Source organism: Peromyscus californicus, unplaced genomic scaffold, assembly GCF_007827085.1.
Source record: "Peromyscus californicus insignis strain IS unplaced genomic scaffold, ASM782708v3 Scaffold_19__1_contigs__length_69161282, whole genome shotgun sequence".
NCBI classification, from domain to species: Eukaryota; Metazoa; Chordata; class Mammalia; order Rodentia; family Cricetidae; genus Peromyscus; species Peromyscus californicus.
The window spans coordinates 40,861,666-40,887,793 of NW_026294491.1; the positions used below are offsets into that span (position 1 = coordinate 40,861,666).

At 39.7% G+C, this 26,128-nt stretch overlaps 1 protein-coding gene across 6 annotated transcripts in view; it reads left to right on the plus strand.

Annotated features, from left to right (window-relative positions):
* The window catches only part of Znf451 (zinc finger protein 451), a 61,454-nt gene that overhangs the window by 27,535 nt on the left and 7,791 nt on the right, over window positions 1-26,128 (plus strand). For 5 of the 6 annotated variants that reach the window (XR_008219923.1, XM_052745221.1, XM_052745222.1 and 2 more), the window contains exons 4-13: window positions 2,933-3,058; window positions 5,381-5,492; window positions 6,607-6,754; window positions 7,434-7,560; window positions 10,816-10,969; window positions 11,768-11,915; window positions 13,149-14,716; window positions 17,229-17,369; window positions 19,832-19,962; window positions 20,801-20,987. Coding sequence is in view for 5 of the 6 variants with exons in the window: in XM_052745221.1 (XP_052601181.1) it covers window positions 2,933-3,058; window positions 5,381-5,492; window positions 6,607-6,754; window positions 7,434-7,560; window positions 10,816-10,969; window positions 11,768-11,915; window positions 13,149-14,716; window positions 17,229-17,369; window positions 19,832-19,962; window positions 20,801-20,987 (2,842 nt within the window). In the remaining variant the exon portion in view is untranslated. The remainder of the gene's footprint in view (window positions 1-2,932; window positions 3,059-5,380; window positions 5,493-6,606; window positions 6,755-7,433; window positions 7,561-10,815; window positions 10,970-11,767; window positions 11,916-13,148; window positions 14,717-17,228; window positions 17,370-19,831; window positions 19,963-20,800; window positions 20,988-26,128) is intronic. The other variant, XM_052745224.1, reaches the window with a different exon arrangement.

Genomic DNA, 26,128 nt, shown 5'->3' on the forward strand with positions numbered 1-26,128 from the left:
AAAAAAAAAACAACTAAAAAACCGTGAAATAATATTAGGTAATATTCCAAAAAAAACTTGAAACCTATCATTCTTATGTGGATTCAGAGTTAGTTTAGTATGACCTTGGTAAGTTACACATGTGAAAACCTGATCTTCGAAAAGATCCAAGAATATAAATGATAATTCAAGCAAAAGCTAATGGCAAATCTAGCCTGAGTGTATGGGAAGTTCTAGAGTTTTATTCTGTGACTTCATATTAAATCACAATAGCATTTTGGCATTAGTGAATAGTAAACATTTCCAGTCCTAAGAATTGAGGGCTCCTTTATCTTAGTTTTATAGGAAACATTTAAGAACTTCCATCTGACCTGAAATTGTTTTTAAGTTGGACTTGTATGTAAACTACTTTCCTCATCTCTGTAATGAAGGAGTTGACAAAGGCAACCTAAGAAAAGAAAGGTTTGCCGGGCGGTGGTGGCGCACGCCTTTAATCCCAGCACTTGGGAGGCAGAGGCAGGCGGATCTCTGTGAGTTCGAGGCCAGCCTAAGTCTACAGAGCGAGATCCAGGACAGGCACCAAAACTACACAGAGAAACCCTGTCTCGGAAAACCAAAAAAAAAAAAAAAAAAAAAAAAAAAAAAAGAGAGAGAGAGAGAGAAAGAAAGGAAAGGTTTATTTGGCTCACAGTTTGAATGTACAGTCCATTGTGGCAGGAACATGAAGCAACTGTCGTTGCACCCTCTGGTAGGACTTGGGGAGTGAATGGTTAAACTTTACTGGGAACACCTTTGTAGACATTCTCAGGGGCATTTCCATGGTGAGTCTAGATCCGTTCAAGTTGACAGTGAAGATGAAACCACCATAGTCGCTAACAAAGTGATGGGAAGTTTTTCTTTCCCTGGCGTTCTGATAACTTAAAATTTGTATCCAGTTTCTTTGATTCCTTGGATTACCTGCTGTGTTGCTGTGCGGAATAGGGGTTTCCTGTGATCTCTGGGCAAACTTTCTCACCCCTTTTCCAGTGCCAGTGTGTTCTCCTGTAACCACTGAAGACTATAATCCAGTGAGGTCTAGTGGCCTTCCTCACTTTGTACCTCTAGCAGTGGGATTTGTCATTCTTGAGAGAGTGGTAACATCACTCATGTCTGGCTTTAATTAGCAGCTTGCCTTACCCTGTTTTGGCAAGTGCTTTACCATTGTGCCATGTCTTAAGCCTTAGCTGGCTCTTCTGACGTTCAAACAGAAGATTTGTGGTGATTAATAATAATAATAATAATAATAATAATAATAATAATAGTAGTACCACGTAACTATTTAACCTGCCTCATGTTACTTAATTTCCCTCAGTTAAAGAGAAAATACTTAAAATATTTTTCCATTTTCAAATTGCTAACTTCAAAAGTGGGCAAAGTTTTCAGAGTTAAAGTGTGTGCTTGCTTCATTTACCACTTTTCCCCAGTTTCCAGCAGTGTCTCTCAGTTTACTCTCAAGATGGTAGTCAGAGTTCCTTTTGTTTATTTTTGAGAAGAAAAGAATACCCAGTGAGTTGCAAACAAACAAGAAAGCAGGAGGGGAGTAATTGGGAAGAAAAAGAGTCAGAAGGCTGTGGAGGGAGGAAGGACAGGATGGGGTGTGAAAAGGCAGCTTGGAGGTGACTGTGATCAAGTGTGTTCTGTACTTGTGTGAAATTGTTAAAACAAAAAAAGGTAGGAAGCAATTGAGACATCTGAAGTCAGCCTCTGACCTCTGTGTTAGCAAATCTCTCTTCTTTCTCTCTCTCCCTTCCCTTTTCTTTCTTACCTCCCTCTTTCTCTCTCCCCACCTTCTTTTGCCTCTGGGAATTGAACTGAGGGCCTTGTACATGCTAGGTAAGCACTCTACCACTGAGCTAAATCCCTAGCCCTTAGTGAATAATGTGTTTTCTCATTCTTTGTTTTTAATTTGTGTGTGCCTCTGTATTTAAAGGAAGATTACTTATAATCAGCATATAATTGGATCTTGCTTTCAATTTTTTAAAAATTTTGCATATATTTATTTTGTGTGCATGTGTATGTCTTTGTGTGAGTGTCTTCATGCTCTGGGGCATGTGGAGGGTAGAGGACCACTTGTGTGAGTCAGTTTCTATTTCCACCATGTGGGTTCTGGGTGAATTTGGATGCTCAAGTTTGGTACCAAGAGCATTTACCCACTGAGCAATCCCACTGGCCCTCAAAATTTGTTTGTAAGTATTGGACAGTGTATCTTTCGATTGGTGTATTTAGATTGTTGCCATGTAGAGTGATTAACATAGTTGGGTTAATACCATATTTATTTTATTTTTTCACTGTGTATTTGCTGCCTTTCTTTTGTCTTCCTTTTTGTTTATTGCCTATTAGTGTTTTCTCTTTTTTTCCCATTTGTAGTTTTGAGTTGCTTGTTTATGTGTATGTATGTGTTTTGTTTTTATTTTATGTATATAGATGTTTTGCTTGCATGTATGTCTGTACACCACTAGCATTCCTGATGCTCTTAGAGCCCAGAAGAAGGCATCATCAGTCCCTTGGAACTGGAGTTACAGACAGTTGTGAGCCATCATGTGGTACAGGGAAGCAAGCCAGGTCCTCCAGTCCCTTAATTGTTTTATTTGATTCCATTTTTCTCTTCTGTTAGCATATCAATCACAAAATACCACAATAAAATACAATATATATTCAGGAGACAAAGGCAGACCCCCCCTTCCCTCCCCTCCTTTTCTCTCTCCCTCCTACACATACACACACACACACACACACACACACACACACACACACACACACACACACACACACACACACACACCAGGAAGATTTTTAGAACTATAACAGAAGTAAATGGTTCTTGAATACAATAACTGTTTGGTGAGTAAATATTTATTGTCTAAGTGCTAATTTTGTATTAAGTAGAATGAAAATTGTTTTGTTTGTACTATAGGAGAATTTTAAACACAAAGACTATATAGACCATCAGAAGGATAAAGTTGCTTTAACATTGGCTCGCCTTGCCCGTCATGTTGAAGTGGAAAAACAACAAAAAGAAGAGAAGAATAGAGCATTCAGGGTATGTTTCTACTTTAATTAGGATTTATTAACTTATAGAATTATTGATAATAAAGGTGTAAAGATATTTCAAAAAAATAAATAGAATTTTTGAATAATTCTAGTGAGTGATTATTCTACTTAAAAACATACAGAAAATGTCTTGTAATTATTTTTGGTGTTTGAATTGTGGTATTCTATAACTTATGTGTGTGTGTATGCATGCCTGTGGAGAACAGAGGTCAACCTTGGGTGTTTCTCCTTAGGAACCATCTACTTTGTGTTCTGAGACAAGGGCTGTCATTGGCTTGGAACTCGTGGATTGGATAGGCTGGCTGGAGGGTGTTCCCCAGGGATTCGCCTGCCCACCTTTCCAGCTCTGCAGTTAGAAGCACATGCCATTGTGCCTGGTTTTTATGTGGGTCCTAGGGATTGAACTCAGGTCCTCAGGCTTATGTGGCATGTTACTCCCCGAGTCATCCCCTTAGCCCCTGATGTTATTACTAAAGAAGATTTTATTGCAGTGGTTGTATAGTAAGAAACTGGTGGCTTGTGAAGTTGAGATGCATGCTTTGTGTATTGAAAAATCATATTACTACATTAGGGCTTTAGAAGTTCTGTATGAAAGATACTTTAAAATTTTTGTATTAAAGCCAGTATTTCTATGTTTACTTGACCATAGAAAATTTAAATATGTACATGTCAACATTCTTGAGACTTGTTTATGGCTGTCCTTTGGAACAATATTTTATAAATGGTCTTCAGATTGAAATCTTGGTCAATTTTTTTTTCTCTTCACATACTCTTTGTCTTAGTTAGGGTTTCTATTGCTGTGGTGAAACACCATGACCAAAAGCAAGTTGGAGAGGAAAGGGTTTATTTGCCTTACACTTCCATATCACATTTCATCATCACAGGAAGTCAGAACAGGAACTCAAGCAGGGCAGGAATCTGGAGGCAGGGGCTGATACAGAGGCCATGAAGGATTGCTGCTTGCTGTCTTGCTCCTCATGCCTTGCGCAGCCTGCTTTCTTAGAGAACCCAGGACTACCAGTCCAGGAATAGCACCACCCGTGATGGGTTGGACCTTCCTCCATCAATCACTAATTAAGAAAATTCTCCAGAGGCTTGCATACAGCCTGATCTTAGAAAGGCATATAAAGAAGCCTGATCTTAGAAAGGCATATAAAGAAGGCTCCCTCTTCTCTAATGACTCTAGCTTATGTCAAGTTGACATAAAACTATCCTGTACACCCTTTCTTATGGAAAGTCTCATGATATGGCTAAATAGGTCATTCATTATTCTCTAGATCCTGAAGAATCCAGACTTACTGACTCTGGTTAATTATCATACCTAGTACAATATAAATGCTATGTAATAGTTGTTACATTATGTTGTTTAGGGACTAAGAAGAAGCAAGTTAGTACATGTCAGTACAGATGCAGTTTTTCAGAAAATTTGGTAAGAGGTTGATCACATCTACATACATATGAAACGTGGATAGGAAGAGCTAAATACATATACATATTTTCAGGAGTCAAAATGTACCTGTTTGTAGATTTTTGTAAATAAAGCTTTATTGGATACTGCCATACTTGTTGACATGCTGTCTATGGCTGCTCTGATGGTACAGCAGCAGAGGTGAGAGGTGGTAGTGGAGACTACACAGTGGGCTAAGCCTGACATGATTTCTATTCAGGTCTTTTTAAAAACTAACTGTAGATGGTAACAGACACTTTGTACTGCCATGTAGTAAATGCTACTGAATGTCTGATATTAATATTATTCATTGAACAAGTATTACTAAGCTCTTTTGTATAGAAAACTAAAAAAACTTGAAAATGTCTAAAATTTTAAAGATGAAGTCAATCCTTTATATTTCCATTACATATTGCCTTAGTAATACTTATCTTATTTTTAGCCTTTTTGAAAACCTCTTCAGATATAGTTTATATAATTTGAAATGAATGACGCCTTCATTTTGTCCTTATTTATTTCACACCATTTGGTAACCCACAAAAATACGTTCTCACAACATGGAAAATATTTGGTCATTGTTTATTGACTTGTGTCCAATGTTTGTGCTATAGTTTACCTCCCTATTGTTGGAGATGTAAATATGTAGCAAACTTTGCACAAACAGCTGTGGGCTCACCATCTTAGTGTAGTACACATGACTTTACTTTGATGTATGTATGACCTTTGGTATAAATTTCTAGATGAGGAGTTCTTGGGATAAAGAGTATTCAATATTTTCTATCCCTGATGCATCAAAGTCTTTTTACCCAAGAAACAGGAGTTATCGTAAGTCAACTGAACTAACTTTTTTCTTGTTATCTTTAGGAAAAACTTGATTTTCAGCACGCTCATGGTTTACAAGAATTGGAATTTATTCAAGGACATTCAGAAACAGAAGCAGCAAGACAGTGTGTGGACCAATGGCTAAAAATGTCAGGTATTCCTTAGAGATCACATTTCAATTCCTAAGCCTTTTGGGAGCCTTCAGGTAGAAAGTGTGTGGGTTTGATTCCATTGCTAGTGAACATAGACAGGACTGAAATCTAGTGTTAGGGATGGAGTGAAGGTCAGGTGGGGGCACAGGGACCTCACATCAAAAATGCCAGGCATGTCAGCATGTATTTGTAGTCCTAGTGCTGTGGAGCCAGGGACAGGAGCTCCCTGGGGCTCACAGGCCGGCCAGCCTAGCTTAGTAAGTTCAGGTAGCTGAGAGACCTTGCCTTCCACGAAGGTATATGGCACCCAAGAAACGACACATAAGGGACACCAGGCTTTTCTTGCCTCCACATATGGTGTGCACATATGTGAACATGTACGTACACACACACACACACACACACACACACACAGATTTAGTTTTACTGATACTAATGTCACTCCACAACTGTGGCCTGCTTTACAGTGGCCTACTTTGCTGTTGACTTCTTTGGCCCAAGTATATTTTGAATGTGAATAAGATAGGTCATCCCTGAGCTCTTTAGATATTTATTAGACATTGTATAAAGTAGTCCATGTGTCTCTGGACAGTGTGACAGTTGGAATTCAAAGTGAGATCTGGTGGGTTCCTCTTTCTTTATCCATCAGTGTGGCCCATGCTGACACTTTGTAGGAAGTGTTCCCATGAGACTGTTTTAAAGTTCGGCTAGCCCTTTTTTGTTGCTTTCTTTGAGTTCCCTGGAAGGACCGCTGTGGAACAGTTTTTCTCCAGGTAAGTAATCTGGAATTTTCAAGAGCTAGTAGCAGAACCCTACTTTCCATGTCTTTTCTATCGGGAATTTTCTAGAAGTTAGTTCAACCAGTTGAATAGTTTAGGTTAAAGAGAAAAGAAGAATTCAAGGGAAGAGCCTTCCCAACTGAGGGAGCTTGATGGTGCTTGCACACACACGCACGTGTGTGTCCTAATAACTATTGTGAACACCTAATTATAAATAGGACCATTTACTTGATACTGTGCTCTAATTTCTATTGTTCTGTCATTATTCTGAAGACCCCAGTCCAGTGCACAACTATCTGAAAATAGTAACCTAAGAATTTATGTCATGATGTTGTAGGACTCAAAACAAGTGCAATTAATTCTGGAAAAAAAAAATTCCAAAGTGGAGGCAGAATGGGGAGGTCTGAGAAGCCAATTCTGTGTCCTATAATGCACTGTAACAGGGAATTTGACAATGGGCACCTTCTCTTAGGACATTTGAAAAGGTAAGTAGGATGCTCCCAATTCAGAGGTTAGTTATCTGGAGGGGAAGTGGTTTTTGTTTTCTGTGGGGTTGGAGATCCAATCTAGGGTCTTGTTTGTGTGTAAACAGTCCTCAAAATGATTTTTTAAAATGAAGTTTGATACCTTTACCAATACAGTTTTAGCTTAATATTTGAAACTCAAGTTGTTTTGTGCTATTTTGATATGTTACTTGTAAGTTATATTTAGGTTTTCTAGAGAACTAGGTGAGATTTTAGATTGTCCTCTAGTATTATAGTGCAGTAGAAATAGTTGTAGAGAAATCCAACCTATAAAAGTAAATTTCAGGAGACAGCATTTACAGGTATTTTGACTATCTTACATAATCTGATATAGCATTCCAAAGAATGCACAGAATTACAGTGCACAGTCTGCTGTTGCTCATTTACTGATTGGCTGAGCTGCTTTCTAGTAGCTCCCGAGAAAGCAGAGGGTTTTTGTAGTCTCCTTTTCAGGTAGAGGACAGATGGGAAATTGAGAGTTTGGGGCTTCCAGCCATTTCCCTTTCCCGATGTCTCAGAGAGAAGTACAGAAAGTTTTGTGTGTCTTTTGTGTTCATGTGGATTAGCTTCACAAGCAAAGCAAACTGGTTTATCTTCTGGAGAGTAGAATCTTTCTGACGTTACTTCTCTTGGTTGTTAGGTTTGATCACTCCCCATGTGATCCAACAATTACATTACATGGACCTCTCGCCAATTCCTTTGCTTGTGTTGTATGTTATGAACATTTTGTTACTCAACAACAGTATAGGGATCACCTTCTCGCTAAGGTAAGAGCATGCAGTATGAGTAGATACTCTTTCTCTAGGAGTTGGTACAGTTTTTTTTCATGTTGCTCTTAATCTTGCAATCACTATTAATGCATATAAAGATAAAAAATTTAAATATTGAAAATAAAATGACTTGGGGCACTTAGTTTATTAGCTAAACTCCAACAGTACTAGAGATTATCATTAAACTCTTCCTTCTGTGGTATATGAATTTACCTTCCTCAACATGCTCTATGATTTTGGTCATATGGTAGGAAATTACATCTTGTTCTCTAAAAAGAAAACCGTGTGTGTGTGTGTGTGTGTGTGTGTGTGTGTGTGTGTTGAATTCCCTGGAGCTGGAGCTGGAGCTGGTTGTGAGCTGCTCAGTGTGGGTGCTGAAAATGACCTTGGGTCCTCTGCAGGAGCAGCACACTCTTAACCACTGAGCTGTATCTCCAGCCCTCAAATTCTGTTATTCTCTCAAGTTCACATGGTTTCCAGGGATCAAACTCATGTCTCCAAGTTTGTGTGGAAAAGCACCTTTACCCTCTGAGCCATATCACTGTCCCTTGTATGCTATATTATTTTAATGTACCAGAAACATGATAAAAAGGAATTTTTCTAGCTTCACTTACTGGACATTCTATTTCCTATTCCTTCTTCCAATTTTTAGATGGTTTCTGCAAATATGCCATTCTTTTTTGGGGGGTGGGGGTTTTGAGACAGGAGTTCTCTGTGTAGCTCTGGCTGTCCTAGAGCTCATTCTGTAGACCAGGCTGGCCTCAGACTCCTAGAGAGCCTCCTACCTCTGCCTTCTGAGTTCTGGAATTAAAGGGGTGTGCCACCACCACCTGGCAGATATGCCATTCTTTTGTAGTGGATATAGCATAGTAAAATTTTATGTACAATAGTTTGATTCTATTGAGCAAATCTTTTAGACAGTTTTTACTTTGGATCTGCTTATAACCTGGAATTGAACTAAAATTGGTTTGTTCACTTAAGATTCTTAAATTGGGAGAAATTTGTAGATTGATAGTAAATGCCTTTATTGCTCTTATCATTGAGAAAATTGTAAATGTAATTCAGAATATCTTCCTAGGTTTTTCTCCTCTGTGGTATTAGTCACATTGAAACAGATCTAGGAATATGAGAGAATAGTGAAAAGAGCATAGAACCAGAGCCAGAGGTACAAAGCTAGCTTTAAATCTCAGATTTGTCTCTTTTAGGGGCATAACTTGTTTATGAGATGGTGGTAGCAGTGGTGATAACTGAAAAAGAAAATGATGCCTCATGGGATTGCTATAAGAATGGTTTGGATAGTGTGGTCTTGACATGTTTTCAATGTAAATGCGAATTTCCTGTCCTTCCTTTTGTGTCTTGTGTGCGTTGTACATTTGTTAAGTTCCTAGTTTCACTGGGAGTACATCTAAGAAGACACAGTGTACATTTTAAGATTATTACTGTAAAGATGGTTAGTAGGAGAGGAAATTTACACCAAGCATACACGTCCTATTCATATAACATACAATTTTTAATTTAATTTTAGAATAGAGGAGGCTCTAAACCAAGTTTAGAAACTTAGATGCACAAAAACATCTAACCAGGCATGGTCGCGAATACCTGTGTGCTCTACATCAGCTTTGGAAGAATAAAGCAAAACAATCTCTTGAGTCCCTGGGTGTTTGACAGGACACTGTAGTGGGACTCTGTCTCAGAAAACAAAAGCCCTGCCTATTTGACTATTCAGAACTTTTCAAGTGGCCCTAAGCAAACAGTAATAGATGTTTGGGGAAATATTTGCACAATGAAGAGTACATAAGAGAATTGATTCCAGTAACAAAGCTCTGCTAAAGAAGAGAGAAAATGCCAGGAGGTGGTGGCACACGCCTTTAATCCCAGCACTTGGGAAGCAGAAGCAGGCGGATCTCTGTGTAAGTTCAAGCCCAGCCTGGTCTACAAATAGAGTTCCAGGACAACCAGAGCTGTTACACAGAGAACCCCTGTCTTGAAAAACAAAACAAAGAACCGAAAACAATTCTAAGGGACATGGGTGAGAAGGACACATCCAGATTTCCCAAGAAATGTGTGAGTACATGTTCAAGCTTAATTGTAGGCAGGGAATGCAAATTAAAATAGTAATGGGTGTAAACCTGCTTGATTGAGAAAAATAAAAAAGATCTCTAATCCCTATAGCAGCTAGGTTCATTCAGTGCTAGGGGATACATACATCGATAGAGCCTTTTTTGAAGAGCAATCATACAGTATCTTTCAGTTTTCATATATGCATACTTTCTTGCTCTTATATAGAGCTGCCCAGAATAATGAGGACAAGTAGGGGTATATTTGTAAGGTTGTTTACAGCATGATTGTTTATAGTGTGTGGTGGTGGGGTAGACAGACCTCAAACCACAGAAACTCAGAATGAATGGTTGACTGAATCAGAATAGATCTGCACCGTCAGCTAGTTCATAGCTAGTAAGAAGTATGGATTCAAGTGATGCCAGTAAATTTTTGGAAATTCCTATTTATTATGGAATGAAAGAGCCAATAAAAGTTTATAAGATGATAACATTTGATAAAACAGTAGCATTCTTCTTCATAAATTTTTCGGTATGATTATAAATCATTATACAGAAAGCATTATTGAAAAATACTTATAGTCAACAATTAAGTTCAGCGTAGAGAGAAAAAAGCAAAACGTTAGAAAGTGTGTACTGTAGTCACATTTGCGTATTACTGTGTTATACATGACTGTATCAGAAATGATAGGGGGCTGAAGAGATGACTCAGAGGTTAAGAGGACTGAGTTCGGTTCCCAGCAACCACATGGTGGCTCACAGCCACCTAGAATGAGATCCGGTGCCCTCTTCTGACACGCAAGAATACATGCAGTCAGAACATGTATACATAATAAATAAACAAATCTTAAAAAAAAAAATGAGAAGTGTATAGGAAATAAATGTTCTTTAGTAGTAAAAGAAAGATATCTATAATTTGATTTTGAGGAAAAAGTTAAATTTCACCTATGGTATTTTGTTATATAATTCATACTCAGGGAAGAAAAGTCAAAATTTGGTATGAAAATTTCCAAATAAATAAAATTGGAAGTTTTAAGTTAACTAAAAAATGTATTGAGTATTGATTTTAGTTATAACTAAAATTGATATGAAAATTTTCCAAATACTAAATTGGAAATTTTAAAGTTTTTTTTTTTAATTGTATTGTGTTCACACACTGATTTTAGTTGTGACATGGCTTTCCCTTTTACTTCAGGCAGCTGCAGCCGATGGACATAGCAGTAGCCTTCTTCCTCAGATTATTCAATGTTTTGCGTGTCCACATTGCTTTCTTTTGTTTAGCACCAAGGATGAGTGTTTGAAGCATATGTCTGCAAAGAATCATTCCCATCAGAGTTTTAATCTGGGCGGTATGTTACCCTGTCACTGTTACATCTCCTTAAATGAATTACATCTTTGCAAATTATCATACTTTTCAAATGTTCTTGAAGTTAGCTATGCTTGTCAGTTTAGAACCACAAAAATGCTTTTATTTAAATTCTTATTTTAAAAAAATGTTTATTTGGCCGGGTGGTGGTGGTGGCACACACCTTTCATCCCAGCACTCGGGAGGCAGAGACAGGTGGATCTCTGTGAGTTTCAGGCCAGCCTGGTCTACAGAGTGAGTTCCAGGACAAGCCAGGGCTGTTACACAGAGAAACCCTGTCTTGAAAAACCAAAAAAATAAAATAAGATAAAATAAAATAAATGTTTGTTTGTATCTGTAGGTTTTAGCCCCCTCCTTTTTTTTTTTTTTCCCTGAGACAGGGTTTCTCTGTGTAGCTTTGCGCCTTTCCTGGAACTCACTTGGTAGTCCAGGCTGGCCTCGAACTCACAGAGATCCGCCTGCCTCTGCCTCCTGAGTGCCACTGCCGCCCAGCTATGTTTTACCTATTTTGAGGGATGAAAAGAGACTTTCAAGGAAGAATATGTACTGTTTTTGTTATCTGGGAGGTCTGGGAAGTTGGATCTTTCTCTGCATTTAAAACTCCTTTTCATCTGAGTAGAAGACACTCTGTATTTCAGTCTAAAAAATGGTCTCCCTTCTATTATTACTAAGTACATAACCATCTTTTACTTAACTGATGTTCAGAAAGGGAAAGGAGAGGAAGATTAGGTTACTCTCTGTTCCAATTACCTTGCAATTTATAGTTGATTTTGTCTTTCAGATGGTAAGGCAACAGCTCATCCAATATCCTTTCCATCTTTTGCAAAGAAACTTTTGGTCTCTCTGTGCAAAGATGTTCCATTTCAAGTGAAGTGTGTGGCTTGTCACCAGACTCTGCGTTCCCACATGGAGCTCACTGCTCATTTCAGGTTTGTGCAGGTCTAACCTTAGGCTGTAAGGAAATCCTGGTGAGTTCTTCAGTAGTGGAAGGGGTCAGCAAGGTTTTCTATTCCAGTGTCTCTCCTTTAAAACAAGAAGGTAGTTTTCCTGGAGAGTAACCAAATCTAGCATAGGGAGAGAAGTTGGATATGTGCGAGAAGTGTGGTTGGGAAGCATGGAGATGCAGAATGGGAGCCAAAAGGCAGAGGCTTCTTCATGTGAGGCAGCATCCTCAGGCCGTCCAACCTTATCACCACGTGGTCATCTTCTTTAGCAGAAAAGCAGACATGGAGAGAGCATATTCCTGACAGAAGTTAATCAGTTCTTAACAAATAGAGCTGGGAGTTGTGGTGGCTACCTAGAACCCTAGCACTGGGAGGCCGAGGAAAAAGGATCACAGGTTCAAGGCTAGCCTTGGTTATGTGGTGAAACTCTATCCAGGGCGGTGGTGGTACACGCCTTTAATCCCAGCACTGGGAGGCAAAGGCAGGTGGATCTCTGTGAGTTTGAGGCCAGCCTGGTCTATGAATCAAGTTCCAGGAGAAACAGAGCTGTTATACAGAGAAACCCTGTGTCCAAAAAAAAAAAAAAAACTAATAAAAACAAGGCAGGAGGTGGGGGGCAATGACGACGAGGACAGGGCGGGACGACCAAACAAAACAAAGGCTGGAGAGATTCTCAGTGAATAGGAGCACATTGGGACTGTTCTTCCAGAAGACCCAGGTTCAATTCCCAGCACCCACATGACAGCTCGTAACTGTCTGTAACTGCAGTTCCAAGGGGTTAGATGCCTCCACAAACACCAGGCACACAAGAAGTAAACAGTCATGTAGACAAAACTCCCATACATGTTAAATAAATTAATCAGTTAACCCACAATAAAGCCAGAAAACAGCAACAAACAAGAGTGGAATATTGTCTAGAATTTTACAGTGTTCATTCATGTATTTTAATGACCTTGGAGAATCTAATTTGTTTCAGGGTCCTCCTTCAGTACATTTGATACTGATTGAAGTTTTCTAAAATTTGCCTTAATATTTTTAATCTTCTGATTCCATTAGATTAGAAAGATAAAATAGAGGTAATATAAAAGTATTTTATGATTAGAGTATCACTTAACTGCTTTATCGAAAAATATCTTTTAGTATTTATTTGTATTGTTACTTTACAAATCTTACCTTTAAAGCAAAGAAAACTTATACTTTTTTTTTAATTTAAATTAGAGTTCGTTGTAGAAATGCTGGACCTGTAGCTATAGCTGAGAAAAGCATTACTCAGGTTGCAGAAGAATTCATAGTAAGAGGTTATTGTTCAAATTGCAACCAAGTCTTTGTGGATGAAGCCAGCATCGAAAGTCACAAGAATTCTGGACACAAAGTCACAGTTGCTAACTCGGTGGAAGAATCAGTTTTACTCTACTGCCACATCCGCGAAGGGAGTAAGCCTCCTTGTGATTTGCATTTATTCAATCAACCAAAATTTTCATCACTTAAACGGGTTATGTCTATTAAAGAGTCCAGCCCAGAGGACTGTGTCGTTCCAAAAAAGAAGCTAAATTTAGGAGGCGAAAACCATGGAGGACCAGCCTGTGTGCAGAGACAGAGTTCAGCAGTTACAGCCTGGTGTTGTGAGTGCAGTCGGCGGTTTCCAAGTGAAGAGGCAGTAGAAAGACATGTCTTCTCGGCAAACACAATGTGTTACAAATGTGTGGTCTGTGGAAAGGTGTGTGAAGATTCAGGGGTCATGCGCTTGCACATGAGCCGGTTCCATGGAGGGGCACATCTAAATAACTTTCTATTTTGGTGTCGGACATGCAAGAAAGAGCTAATAAAGAAAGACGCCATCATGGCACACATTACTGAGTTTCATAATGGGCATAGATATTTTTATGAGATGGATGAGGTAGAAGACGAGGCCTTGCCGTCATCCTCTGTGGTGAATTTGAATGCTGACAATCCACCTTCACCCATTACTGTTGTCGATCATTGCCTGACAAACAGTCCTCCAAGGGGCAGGTGGCAATGCCAGATCTGTGAAGATATGTTTGATTCCCAGGAATGTGTCAAACAGCACTGTATGTCCTTGACCAGTCACCAGTTTCACAGGTACAGCTGCGCCCATTGCAGAAAGACTTTTCATAAAGTAGAGACTTTGTACCGACATTGCCAAGATGAGCATGACAATGAGATCAAGATTAAGTACTTCTGTGGGCTATGTGATCTTATTTTTAACACGGAAGAAGCGTTTCTGAGTCATTATAAGGACCACCACAGCACAGACTATGTGTTTGTGTCAGAAAAAACTAAGCCCTCAATTAAAACCGAGGAGGATTTTAAAATAATAGAGACCAGTAATTTGTTAAGCTGTGGGTGTCATGAGAGCTACGTCTGTAAAGTCAACAGAAAGGAAGATCACGATCGATGTCTTCAGGTCATGCTAGAGAAAGGGAAACTGTGGTTCCGCTGCAGTGGGTGTTCAGCGACAGCACAGAATTTAGCTGACATAAGTACTCACATCCATCAAGTGCACAGAAAAGAAAAAAGTGATGAGGAACAGCAGTATGTGATCAAGTGTGGCATCTGCACCAAAGCATTTCACAATGCCGAGAGTGCTCAGCAGCACTTCCACAGAAAGCATGGTACCTTCCAGAAACCCAGTGTGACTCATGTTGGATCGGACAGAGGAAGCGCGTGCAAGTTTGCTGCCAGTGTGTCCCACACTGAGAAAAAACTGCAGAAACATTCTGATGTGGAGAAAGGAGCTGAGCGTGACATGAGCTGCCAGAATCTAGGTACGGCTTTACAGCATGGGGCAAGTTTCACACACACACTGGATCTTCCTCATGTGTGCTCACCAGCAAAGGCTGAGTGAATGCTGAACTCAGGAGGTCAGCTGGTGACTGCAGCCAGTGTGCACTCAGTAGAGTAGAACTCTTCTTTCTTGGAGTTTTGAGAAATGACAGGTGCTGCTACTCTTTCTTAAAGATTTGGGAGTTATTCTGAACCTTAAAATCGTATTTTTCTTAAAATATGAAGGTTCATTAAAAAGCAAATGGTTTTTTCTATGTGTGTGTGTCTGTGTGTCTATCTGTATCTTTCTCTGTGTGTTGTGCTTAACGTTGTACATGCTAAGCAAGTGCTGTATCACTGAGCTACATCACCAGCCCTAGATGAATTGCTTTTGTATCTCTTTGGCCTCGTTCTTATTTGTTTGTTTAAGACAAGACCTCACGCTAGCCTAGGTTGGCCTTGAGCTGCTTTTGTAGCCTAGGATGGCCTAGAAATTGTATCTATTCTTCTGCCTCATAAGTGCTAGGATAACAGTCACAAGTTATCATGCCCGGCTTGGCCTTATTCTTTACATATGAGACATCATAAATGGAGTTTAAGATTACTTTGGAACAAAGCTTTGTAATAAATAATTAAAATAGTGATTAGTAGAACTAGAAATGAGGGTGGGGAGTTGAGAGGTGAAGTCCTTCCTTTATACTTACTTTGAACTTTCCCTCCATATGATTGGATTAAGTAAATAAATAGTTCTTTATGTTATTTAAAAGTTTAATTATTTTTTACTACATAGAGTAAATCTATCAACTTTTGAATATTGACCTGGTGAATTGTAAAAGGTAGAGTAGAAACAGCGAATGAATTTTGGCTACTAGAATACAATCACTGTGGTTCATGTTTGAGTTTTTAAATTGTTTATTTATAAAGTAGCATTACAATAATATTTCAAGTAATAGTTTTCAACATCTGTCACAATCTCTCCACCTGGTGTAAGAGCTCTGTAGTAAGGGAAGGAGGGCCTGCAAAGCCCTCTGCAGTGGGCCTGTGTACCTAGAATCTCCTGGTTTCGGCTGAGGAACAAAGAAGCCCCTTGGTTCTTGCTGCTGCCACAGCACCTGCTGGACTCCAAGACATTTGTAGAGTTTCAGCCTCCTGGGAATACATAGCCACTGCTGGGCCAAGAGCTAGCCTAGGCTCAGAATCGGCTGGGGGCATGTGTGAGGCCCGTCAGCTGAGGGTGGGGTTCTGGTTGGGCTTTTATTACCTGCCATTGATCTGGTTTTGACATGGTGTCTGGCACTGTTACTTGGACTGCTCTCATACTTGGGGGCTCAAGTGACCCTCCTTATCTCAGCCTCCATATAAGCTCAGATTACAAGTGTGAGCCACCACACCTAGCTATAAACCATTGACTTTTTACAGGTTTGCTCTGTAGTGTACCTAGGTCTCAATATTACCTTTAGTTGTGGGTTTTCAGTGAAAAAGCATTAAATCTTTCATGGTCTAATCAATTCTAGTTCCAAAAAAGTAAAACAGTAGCCACACCATATTCTCTTGTGCTTTTCCTTTGGTCTTCTCGTTGCATGGGGGAATGTGTGTGTGTCTGTGTTTGACAGAAGATGACTGCAGTGTCTAAGATTTCTAAGAGCCAGAAGACAGATCATGGCTTGAAGTAATTCACTGAAGAGACCTCCATTAGGCCTGCTAGGAACTAGTCATTGAAAACCAGTCCAAGGTTTACATGAATACCACTGGACACTATAAGGCCTTGTCAGGGGGAGAAGCTTTAAAGGGGAGGTAGGCTAAGAAGTGGAGAATGGGAAATGAAAGAAGAACCTGAGAGAACCAAGAAATGTACTTCCTGCCGGCACCTATTTCTCATACCTGTGGGATCAGGTTCTGAAGTTGCCTGAGTTGTGCCCTTGTGAGGGTTTAATCCTCAAGTCAGAGGGCTACTAATAAGTCTAGATTAAGAGAAGCAAGTTCTTGTGCCAAGAGCATTCTTGGTAAATAATCTTGAAAATTAGGTTTGTAGGATTTTATTGGGTCACTCAGGCTCCTATTTTCAACAAAAAAAATTTAATTTCTATCACAAATGACTCTTTTAGAGAAAAGCCTTAGCTGGTCATGGTAGTGCATGCCTGTAGTCTTAGCATTTGGGAAGTGAGGGTAGAGGAGTCAGAAGTTTGAGGCCAGCCTTGATAACATAGTGAGCTTGAGTACGTTCTGGACTAAATGAGATCCTATCTCAAATCAGAACAAAAACACAAAGGCCTTAGAGACAAAGGGAGACAGTATAAGAAGGATATATGACCAGGTGGAAATATCCTAAGTATTACCTAGTTTAAGTATAGGCAGATTTGGATTTCTTGAAAAGGTTTCAGTAGAGATGAGGAATAGGAATAATGAACAGTTTTGCATATTGGACCTCTAGTGTCTTTTAGACTTGAGGAGTTAGAATATTTATGGACCATTCTTACTTAATTCATGTTGTGTTTTTTTTGTGTGTGTTCTTAGAGGAGGAAGTTGAGCTTCCAGATGTGGACTACCTGCGAACCATGACTCATATAGTCTTTGTAGATTTTGATAACTGGTCGAACTTTTTTGGTCATCTACCTGGGCACCTTAATCAAGGAACGTTTATTTGGGGCTTTCAAGGTATGGTTAAGAAGGAAAGTGTTAGAGGTACCTCTTCTGAGAATCTGATTCATTTGAAAAGGTCCCTTTGAGCCTTCCTGAATAGAACATGAAAACGTAGTTTGAGTATTATTATTATGCATTACTCTACAAGGTTATGTGTTCACATTTATTACTTTATGGATATATATGTGTGTGGAGGTCAGAGGGCAATTTGTGGGAATCGATTCTCTTGCTACATTATGTAGGGTTCAGGGATCAATCTTAGGTCATCAGTCTTAGTGACAAGCATCTTTACCCATTGGGCTATCTGGACTCTGGCCCTAGATTTTTGTTGTTAACATATTTCTATGGTAAGTATTAACTCTGTTAACCCAGAATTCATGTATCTTTTATACACATTGAAGAATTAATTATTCAACACCTATAATGTGTCAAGACTTTTAAAATACAAGAAAGCAGGCTGGAAGGATTGTATATGATTAGTCATGTGTGTTTAAAAACATAACACTAGCTTAAAAACAAAATTCAAAAGCTGGAGAGATGGCTCAGTGGTTAAGAGCACTGACTGCTCTTCCAGAGAACCTGGGTTCAATTCCCAGCATCCACATGGCAGCTCACAGCTGTCTGTAACCCTAATTTCAGAAGATCTGACATCTTTGCACATTCAGGCAGAACTTCAATGCACATAAAAATAAATAAATCTTTAAAAAACAAATAAACAAAACTCCTCAAATTCAAGGAAACAGACTGAGAAGCTTGTGTTTTGTTACAGTATTACTAGAAAGCAGAGTTATCTCTTGCACTGTGGTCTCCTAGCTATGGGACTGTAGTTATTTTCAGTGTGCCACGATTGCCTCTTCAGTCATTGTTGCTGCTTATGAAGAACCGCTTCACTAGATACTTCCATAAACCACTGACCAGACCTATGGGAAGGAATTCTCTGACTTACTAAAGTTTAGTGTACTGAGTAGCTGATAGTTCATTTTTCAGAGGAAATGGCATACAAAGATAAGGATTGGTATTAAAGGTAGAAACATAATGATCTGGATAAATTAGCCAATCTAATGTTTTATTAAATCCAGCTCTGCTGATTGTCTCACTTTTTTAATTTTTAAAAATTCTTGATAATTACATATACACATACATACGTGCGTGCGTGCGTGCGTGTGTGTGTGTGTGTGTGTGTGTGTGTGTGTGTGTCAGTGTCATATTCACCCCCATCACCATCTCACATCTCACTTCTCCCACTGCCACTGAACCTCTTCTTGGTATATGTGCTCTTTCTATTCCTGTCTGTGTTTTTGCTTGCATGAGTATGGGTTGGAGGTTATTTAGTAGAGCATGGGCAGTTTAACAGTGACTGTACCACTGAAGCCAATGGCCCCGCCTCCAGCGACCATGAGCTCCTCGACAGTCCATTATGGGATGTTGATGGCCCACCTGATGTAGGACATCATGGTTACAGTGAGTTCACAGTTGTGGTGCCCTGATGTGTCCAGAAGACAGTGTTTCGGAGTACTCCTCCATCCACTGGCTCTTACATTCTTCTCCTTCGTCTTTCATTGTGTTTTTTGGGCACTGGAGGGAGTTACAAAGATGTGCTCTTTGGGGGCTGATCATTTGACCATCAGTTACCTCAGGATTTTAACTAGTGTGAGTCTGATTTAACTTGAGCCCACACAAGAGAAGCCTCTGAGGAAGATGAAGAGCAGGAGTAGCACTAAGCTATGCTTTGTGTCTTACCCACTGATTCTGGCAGACTTGTAAAACCCACCACATTTTGAATTTATGTAGAATGATACCATTCAAAGAATGTTAACATTTGTTTGTTTTTTACTCAGCTCACTATCCATGTGAACTAAGAAAAGTTACTTTTTATGTGTGTGGGCATTTTGCCTGTCTGTATGTCTATGTACTACCTGCTAGTGCTCATGGCAACCAAAAGAGGGTGTCAGATTCCCTGACTCTGGAGGTACAGACAGTTGTGAGCTACCTGTGGGTGCTGGGAATCAAACCTCAGTCCTCTGTGTTTTTAACCACGGAGACATCTCTCCATCCCCTCACCCATGAACTTGTACATGTGTAGGCAGATTAAAGGAGGCGGTCTCCATCCCCAAGACTGTAAAGCAACAAGATGGTGATCAGCCTCTGGTGGGACTGAGACAGTGTCTCATGTAGCTTCAGGCTGGCCTCAAACGTGCTTTGTAGCTGAGGCTTTCCTTGAACTCTGGGTCGTCATGCCTCCACCCTGCATTTGCACCACCAGGCCTGGTTGATATGGTACTGGAGGTCAAACCCAAGGCTTTGTGCATTCTAGGCATGCACTTTAATAAGTGAGTTACATCTTCAGGCCAGTTATCCCACATTGTGATTTATAGTACTTTTAAGAAAAAAAAAAAATACTATGTTTTATCTTGAAAAGGTTTTCAGTCTTTTTCTTTCCCTGCTTGACTATCACTTATGTTTCTCTAAAATTATAGGAGGAAACACCAATTGGAAGCCTCCACTCAGCTGTAAGGTGTATAACTACTTGAATAGGATTGGATGCTTCTTCCTTCATCCTCGCTGTAGTAAAAGAAAAGATGCTGCTGATTTTGCCATATGTATGCATGTAAGTAGGTGTCTTATTAAAAACGTGATGTCAGTCAGGATCCATTTGGATTTCTTCCCACTTGAACAGTAATGGCAGCATAGTTCATTATTCAGTGCTGGTTTTTATGAAACTTTCTGTATCAGGTTCTCCTTACTGCTGTATGGTCTGGCAAGGACCCACCCACCACATACTCAACTACTGCTTATGTCTGTCCTCTAGAAGATCTTCATCTGTCTGTAGCAGACTTAGTCATTTATGGAATAAATAGTTGAGGTGGTACTGTACTTGCTGTGTACTAATACTTTCACATTTTAATATCTGAAATTGAGATGCACTGTATCAATCACTGTAGTCCTAGATGGACTTTGCATTTGTATCTGCCTCTGCCAGTCACCCGGCGAAACTCCTGAGCCAGGACTCCCTTTATAGTATGTGCTCTGCTTGATGCTTTGTGTCACTCATGGAATGTGAATGGATGCTTGTGCAAACATGTCACTTGCTCTTTCAACCTCAAGAGAGTCCTTTCTCCTTTGATTGAGTCGCACAGCTCACCTTGTACATCTTCCCTGGGAGGGTCTATTTGCCATGGTGGCCTTTTAGGTCCCTCCTTCAGGTAGGTGCCTCTTTTGTACATGTACTTTGGCTGATCCTTTTTCCATAATGGTACATAAGTAGGTTATCTTGTAATTATTGGCATCTTACATTTGATTAAATGTATATCATATTTCATTTATGAAGGCTGGCTAGGGAATGATTCTGACGTAACTTTACTAGATATGTTCTCATTGTGAAATAGATGTTACTTGATTTGAAAGTTACAGATTTTTAAGAATCTCTGCTGTTTGTTCCGACTTAGGCTGGCCGATTAGATGAACAACTGCCCAAACAAATTCCTTTCACCATCCTCTCGGGAGACCAAGGTTTTCTGGAGCTAGAGAATCAATTTAAGAAGACTCAGAGGCCGGCTCACATACTAAACCCTCACCACTTAGAAGGAGACGTGATGTGTGCCTTGTTAAATAGCATATCCGATACGACCAAAGGTATGCAGCGGCCGTCACAGTGCAGACCACCCAAGAGGAGGAGGTTCCACTGCTGAGAGAAGCCAATAAACTGCTGTCTGCTTCCTCAACCTTGGTGCTTTAAGATGTCTGTCTTATTATCCTTTCTTGTGTACTTACATTCTTGTTTGTTTGTCTCTTAGAGCTCAGGCTAGCCTCGAACTTCTGTCTGGTACAGGCTGATGTAACAGAGGCTAACCTCGAACTCCTAATCCTCCTGTCTCTTCCTCCCAAGTGCTGAGATTATAGACCATCATGCCTGGCATTGTACTGTCATTCTTTAGTATGTCAGAATGAGGGTAATTCACAGTAATTTTCCACAGCCTTTTTTATTCTAGTATATAAAATCAGTATCCTCTTGTATAAAATATATATTCATGTCTTAAAATGTGTTAAAACTCAGAATTGAGATCTTTACTTTGTTTCTGAAAGTGCAAATGTGTCTTCAGGTTTTTAGAAAATATAGTCTGCCACCTGAATGCATCCCATTTTGTCAGAAAATGAGGTATTAATAGATAAACAAGAAAGCAAAAAATAAAACAATACCTAGAAGAAAGGTTGAGTACTCTGAGAGTCTGACCGTGACACAGTGAAGTGTTGATGAGCCTGTAAATCCTTGGGTGGATAGGCACCTCCTACTTACTGCTGTGGTTGGTACTTTCCTGTTCACCTTTGGGAGTTTGTCCATGGTTAGGAATAGTGACGTTCCGTCTAACCGCCCAATATTATAAAAAAAGTAATTACAGGAATTCTCTTGTTTTTCCTAATTTCTGACATAAATAAAGTAGATAGCTGTGGTGATTCACACTTGGTACTTCTAGCATTGAGAGGCTGAAGCAGGAGCATAGCTATGAGTTCCAGGACAGCTTGGGCTACAAAGTGAGACCCTGTTTCTGAAAATAGTAATAATAATAATAATAAAAGCTCTAGTAATGAGATATATGAAATCTTTGTCAAATAAAGCAAAATGAAAAAAGATTTGAAGATTTTGGTGAATGGCCTCAGTGTTATTGTATGGTTTAGCATTTTCCAACTCTGTCTCTAGCTATTTCCTTTTTTTTTTTTTAAAGATTTATTTATTTATTATGTATACAGTGTTCTGTTTGTATGTATGTCTGCACACTAGAAGAGGGCACCAGATCTCATTACAGGTGGTTGTGAGCCACCACGTGGTTGCTGGGAATTGAACTCAGGACCTCTGGTAGAGCAGCCAGTGCTCTTAACCTCTGAGCCATCTCTCCAGCCCACTATTTTCTTTTAATATATTTAAAACTATATTTTTATTGAAAACTCATAATGAAGAATGTTACTCTCATCAGCAGTTACAGTGTATCAGTTGACTGTACAAATTATGATTTTATTTAACCCTTTGAGAAGAGTGCGGTTTGAAACGGTCTCCATGGCTCAGATTGATCTGAGCTTCAGATCCTGTGGCCTCCACCTCTGAAGTGCAGGGACTAAAGGCGTGTGCCACCATGCTTAGCACTCAGCTACACTTTTTGAAACGGTAGTGAAGCTGGGTGTAATGGCACATGACTATAATCCAGCCTTGGGGACCGAGACGAAGAGAATTGGGAGTTGACAGCCAGCTCTGACTAATGTGTGCAAAAAGTCACTGTAGTGGTGCAAAAAGGAGAGTGAGCTCTTCCCTGTTTATACCATTCCTTAGTTCTGAATTTTATCTTCCTATTCTCTTATTTTTATTTTCATCCACTTAATTTCTCTATCTAGGGCTTCTTTTAAAAACAAAACCAAAGAATACCAACCAACCAAAAACACCCCATTCCTCTTTGTCGTCACTCCTGTCCTCCGCAACCTACGTTTTTGCCTTGGCCACACTAAGTCAACCTCATTTTTCCTCTCTCATGCTCTAGTTTTGGGACTGTTTCTTAAAGAATATAGAATGTCAGACTGTCGTAGATCTGCCTGTGTTGCTGTTATCAGGAGTGAGCACTGTGTGAGTAGGTTTGTGTGGGTGCCCTGGAGGTAAGCAGTTTCCTGGCGACTGCGGAGGGTGCCTCATGAATACTCTCATGCTTCAATAGTCCTTTTCCATCTTGCTTGTACTTAGAATTCATTTGAACTTACTGCTTTGGGAGGAACTTTGTGAAATGCTAAGATTGTGCCCCAAATAGGGAAAACCATGGGCTTCGAATGAAGGCAAACTTTGTAGCTTCCTAGCTGATCTCAGACAGGTTACTCCACTTTTTTTCTGAACCTTATTTTGATATCTATTAGGTTATAAGAATTGGTGATTTGTATAAATGTGTCTAGCACAGTATATATAAAGCACTTAAAATGTTCAGAGAATCATACTATTTTTTAGATCTGCCATAGAAAGGAAATATTCCTAACCACTGTGTTTTTAAAGTAATAAAAGTAACAAGGATCATTGCAGAAGAAGAGGCAGGATGAGTGTCAGAGCCAGAAGTGGTGGGTGACTAAGGGAACTCCTCCAGACACAGCAGAGCAGCTGCACACATGAACTCACAGCTGTTGTGGCAGATGCACAGGGCTTGGACAAGCTGAAGCCAGACCAAATCCCAACACGGAGACAGGAATCAGCATGGAGTCCTGCCGCTGGCTGGGGAACTACTCAAAATTAATAGCTGCTGGGGGAAGGGTGCTTCTATCTGTAGATTTCATGGCAATTTTCTTAAGACTGAAGTTTTGGGATAGGGGCATTTCTGTTGAATGCTTTCTCTCAAATGTGAATGTATAGTATTACATAAAAGTCTCAGATTTGTCTCCATACTAAGCACTAACCAGCAAGCAGAACTCTCATTTTTAGGATACAATAAAAGTGCTTTTGCTTTCTTTGACTGTGTTGCTGGGATTTGAAGCTAACCTTGTGCATGCTGGCAGACACTCTTAGCAGTTAGCTCTACCTCTCACCCTGCAACAGCTTGTTCTGTAGGTAACATAGCAAGAAGTTCTCAGAAAATAGAAGTCTCATTCTCAGAAACTTAACATTGCCAAGGTTGAACATGGTATTTATTAAACTGGAGAGTCCTGTATAGTCAGAAACAACCATTTGAATAATGGCATGAGGATCAGTGACACATGGTATTTCCTTTTTTTTTTTTAAGATTTTATTTATTTATTATATACACAGTGTTCTGTGTGTGTGCTTGAATACCAGAAGAGGGCACCAGATCTCATTACAGATGGTTGTGATCCACTATGTGGTTGCTGGGAATTGAACTCAGGACCTCTGGAAGAGCAGCCGGTGCTCTTAACCTCTGAGCCATCTCTCCAGCCCTACACATGGTATCTTATACTTGGAGACCTATAGCTGTTGTTAGTTATTCAGTTAATCAGAAAGTCTTCAGGAAATATTTAGCATAGTAAAAATTAGAAATAGTTAAAAAAAAAAAAGAGAGAGAGAGAGAGATTTAGAGTTGCTGGTTCCATGTATTAATGTCCAGCCTTACATCAGTTTCTACTTCTGCAGGGCAGGAGGAGCTGGGTAGCTTTAACCAGTAGTTTTTTCCTCCAGGTCTCTGAAAATCAGTTACCTTTTAGGCAAGGTGAGCCTTTAAACTAAATTTGATCGTATCATGGTTTTGCCTTATTTGACTTTACCTCCATACAGTATATGTAAAATCCTTATTGAGACATGAAAAATCTATGCACTTTGTCCTAATTGACCCTTTGACAGCCTTATCATTCATCAACTCTATTTCCTGTTGCATTCTTTCTTAAAAGGTGCCAAGAAGCCTGGAGTGGTGGTATACACCCTTAACTTCCATAACTCGGAGACTGAGACAGGAGAGTTATAAATTCAAGGCTGGCCTGATAAGACCCTTGCTCAAACAGTAAAAAAAAACAAAAAACAAAAAAAACTTAGCAAAGTATTTCAGTCCAATTTTCCTAGTAACCCTCATCAGAGGTGCCACAGAGGCTGATCTTGGTCCTTTTACATTTCATTCAGAAATCTCTTAACACAACTTTCATGTGTCAGGAATGAACATAACACTTGTCACCTGAGTTTTCAGTAAACTAGCTTTAAGTGTATACTCTTTTTGTTCTTGGTTTTTCGTTTTTGGTTTTTCGAGACAGGCTTTCTCTGTGTAGCTTTGCACCTTTCCTGGAACTCTGTCGACCAGGCTGGCCTCAAACTCACAGAGATCCTCCTGGCTCTGCCTCCCGAGTGCTGAGATTAAAGGCGTGCGCCACCACCGCCCGGCGAAGTGTATACTCTTATAACCAATATGCTGGCTACTTTTTTTTTTATAGTCAACTTGTTTAAACATTTAACAAGTTTAGATACATTTAAATAACTTCTGAGGTTTACAAGTCCTCTTTTTTTTTTTTTTGTATGCTATGGGATAGATGTATTGGATTATAAATCTCCACCTTAGAGGCAAGGCAGCAGTGATTTAGAAAGTTTAAAGTACCTGCCTGTGGCCACTGTGCCTTCTTTTCCTCAGTGCCGTCTGCTGTGGGTCAGACTTTTTCTGGACAAGCCAGATCCTATGATGGAGAGATTCCCCCCACACCCCTCCCACACACTGGAAGGTGCTGGCTGTAGACATGTGCTTTAAGAATGAAGAGGTGATATATTTGCTATAGAGTAATGATGCTACAGTTTACTGAAGGTATATATCAAATTTTCTCTTTTTGAAGCAATATTCAGGGATTTTCTTTATTTCTGTCAGAAGATAGAAATAGGTTGTGAGAGTTCTGCTGAACAGCCAAGGAAAGCAGGTACGTTATAAACACCCTAGCATCTGCGTTGAGCAGTTACTCATCTTCCTCTTTCCAGGCCCCTCAGACTGTGTAGAACGTCAGGCATTGTAATGGGCTGTGTGTGCATAGCCTGCAGCTCCAAGAAGTGCAGTAGTAACCCTGGCCGGTTGTCCATCCACCTTCCCTCTGCTCTGTGTTAAGTGTAATTGGTGTCTGTAGAGTGAAAGTCATACAGATGCTGAAATCCATCTTAAAAGTGGATATAAAAGCTCACCTGTGCTGTGACTGTAGACTATTGAGGCCATAACATGGCCTATAGAATAGGCATTATGTTAAATAACTTTTGAATCAAGTCAAAAGGCCAGTCTGCTTATTGTTTCCCTGGTCTTTATAGTACAGTTAATCTGTGCAATGGACTGAAAGTAGATTGT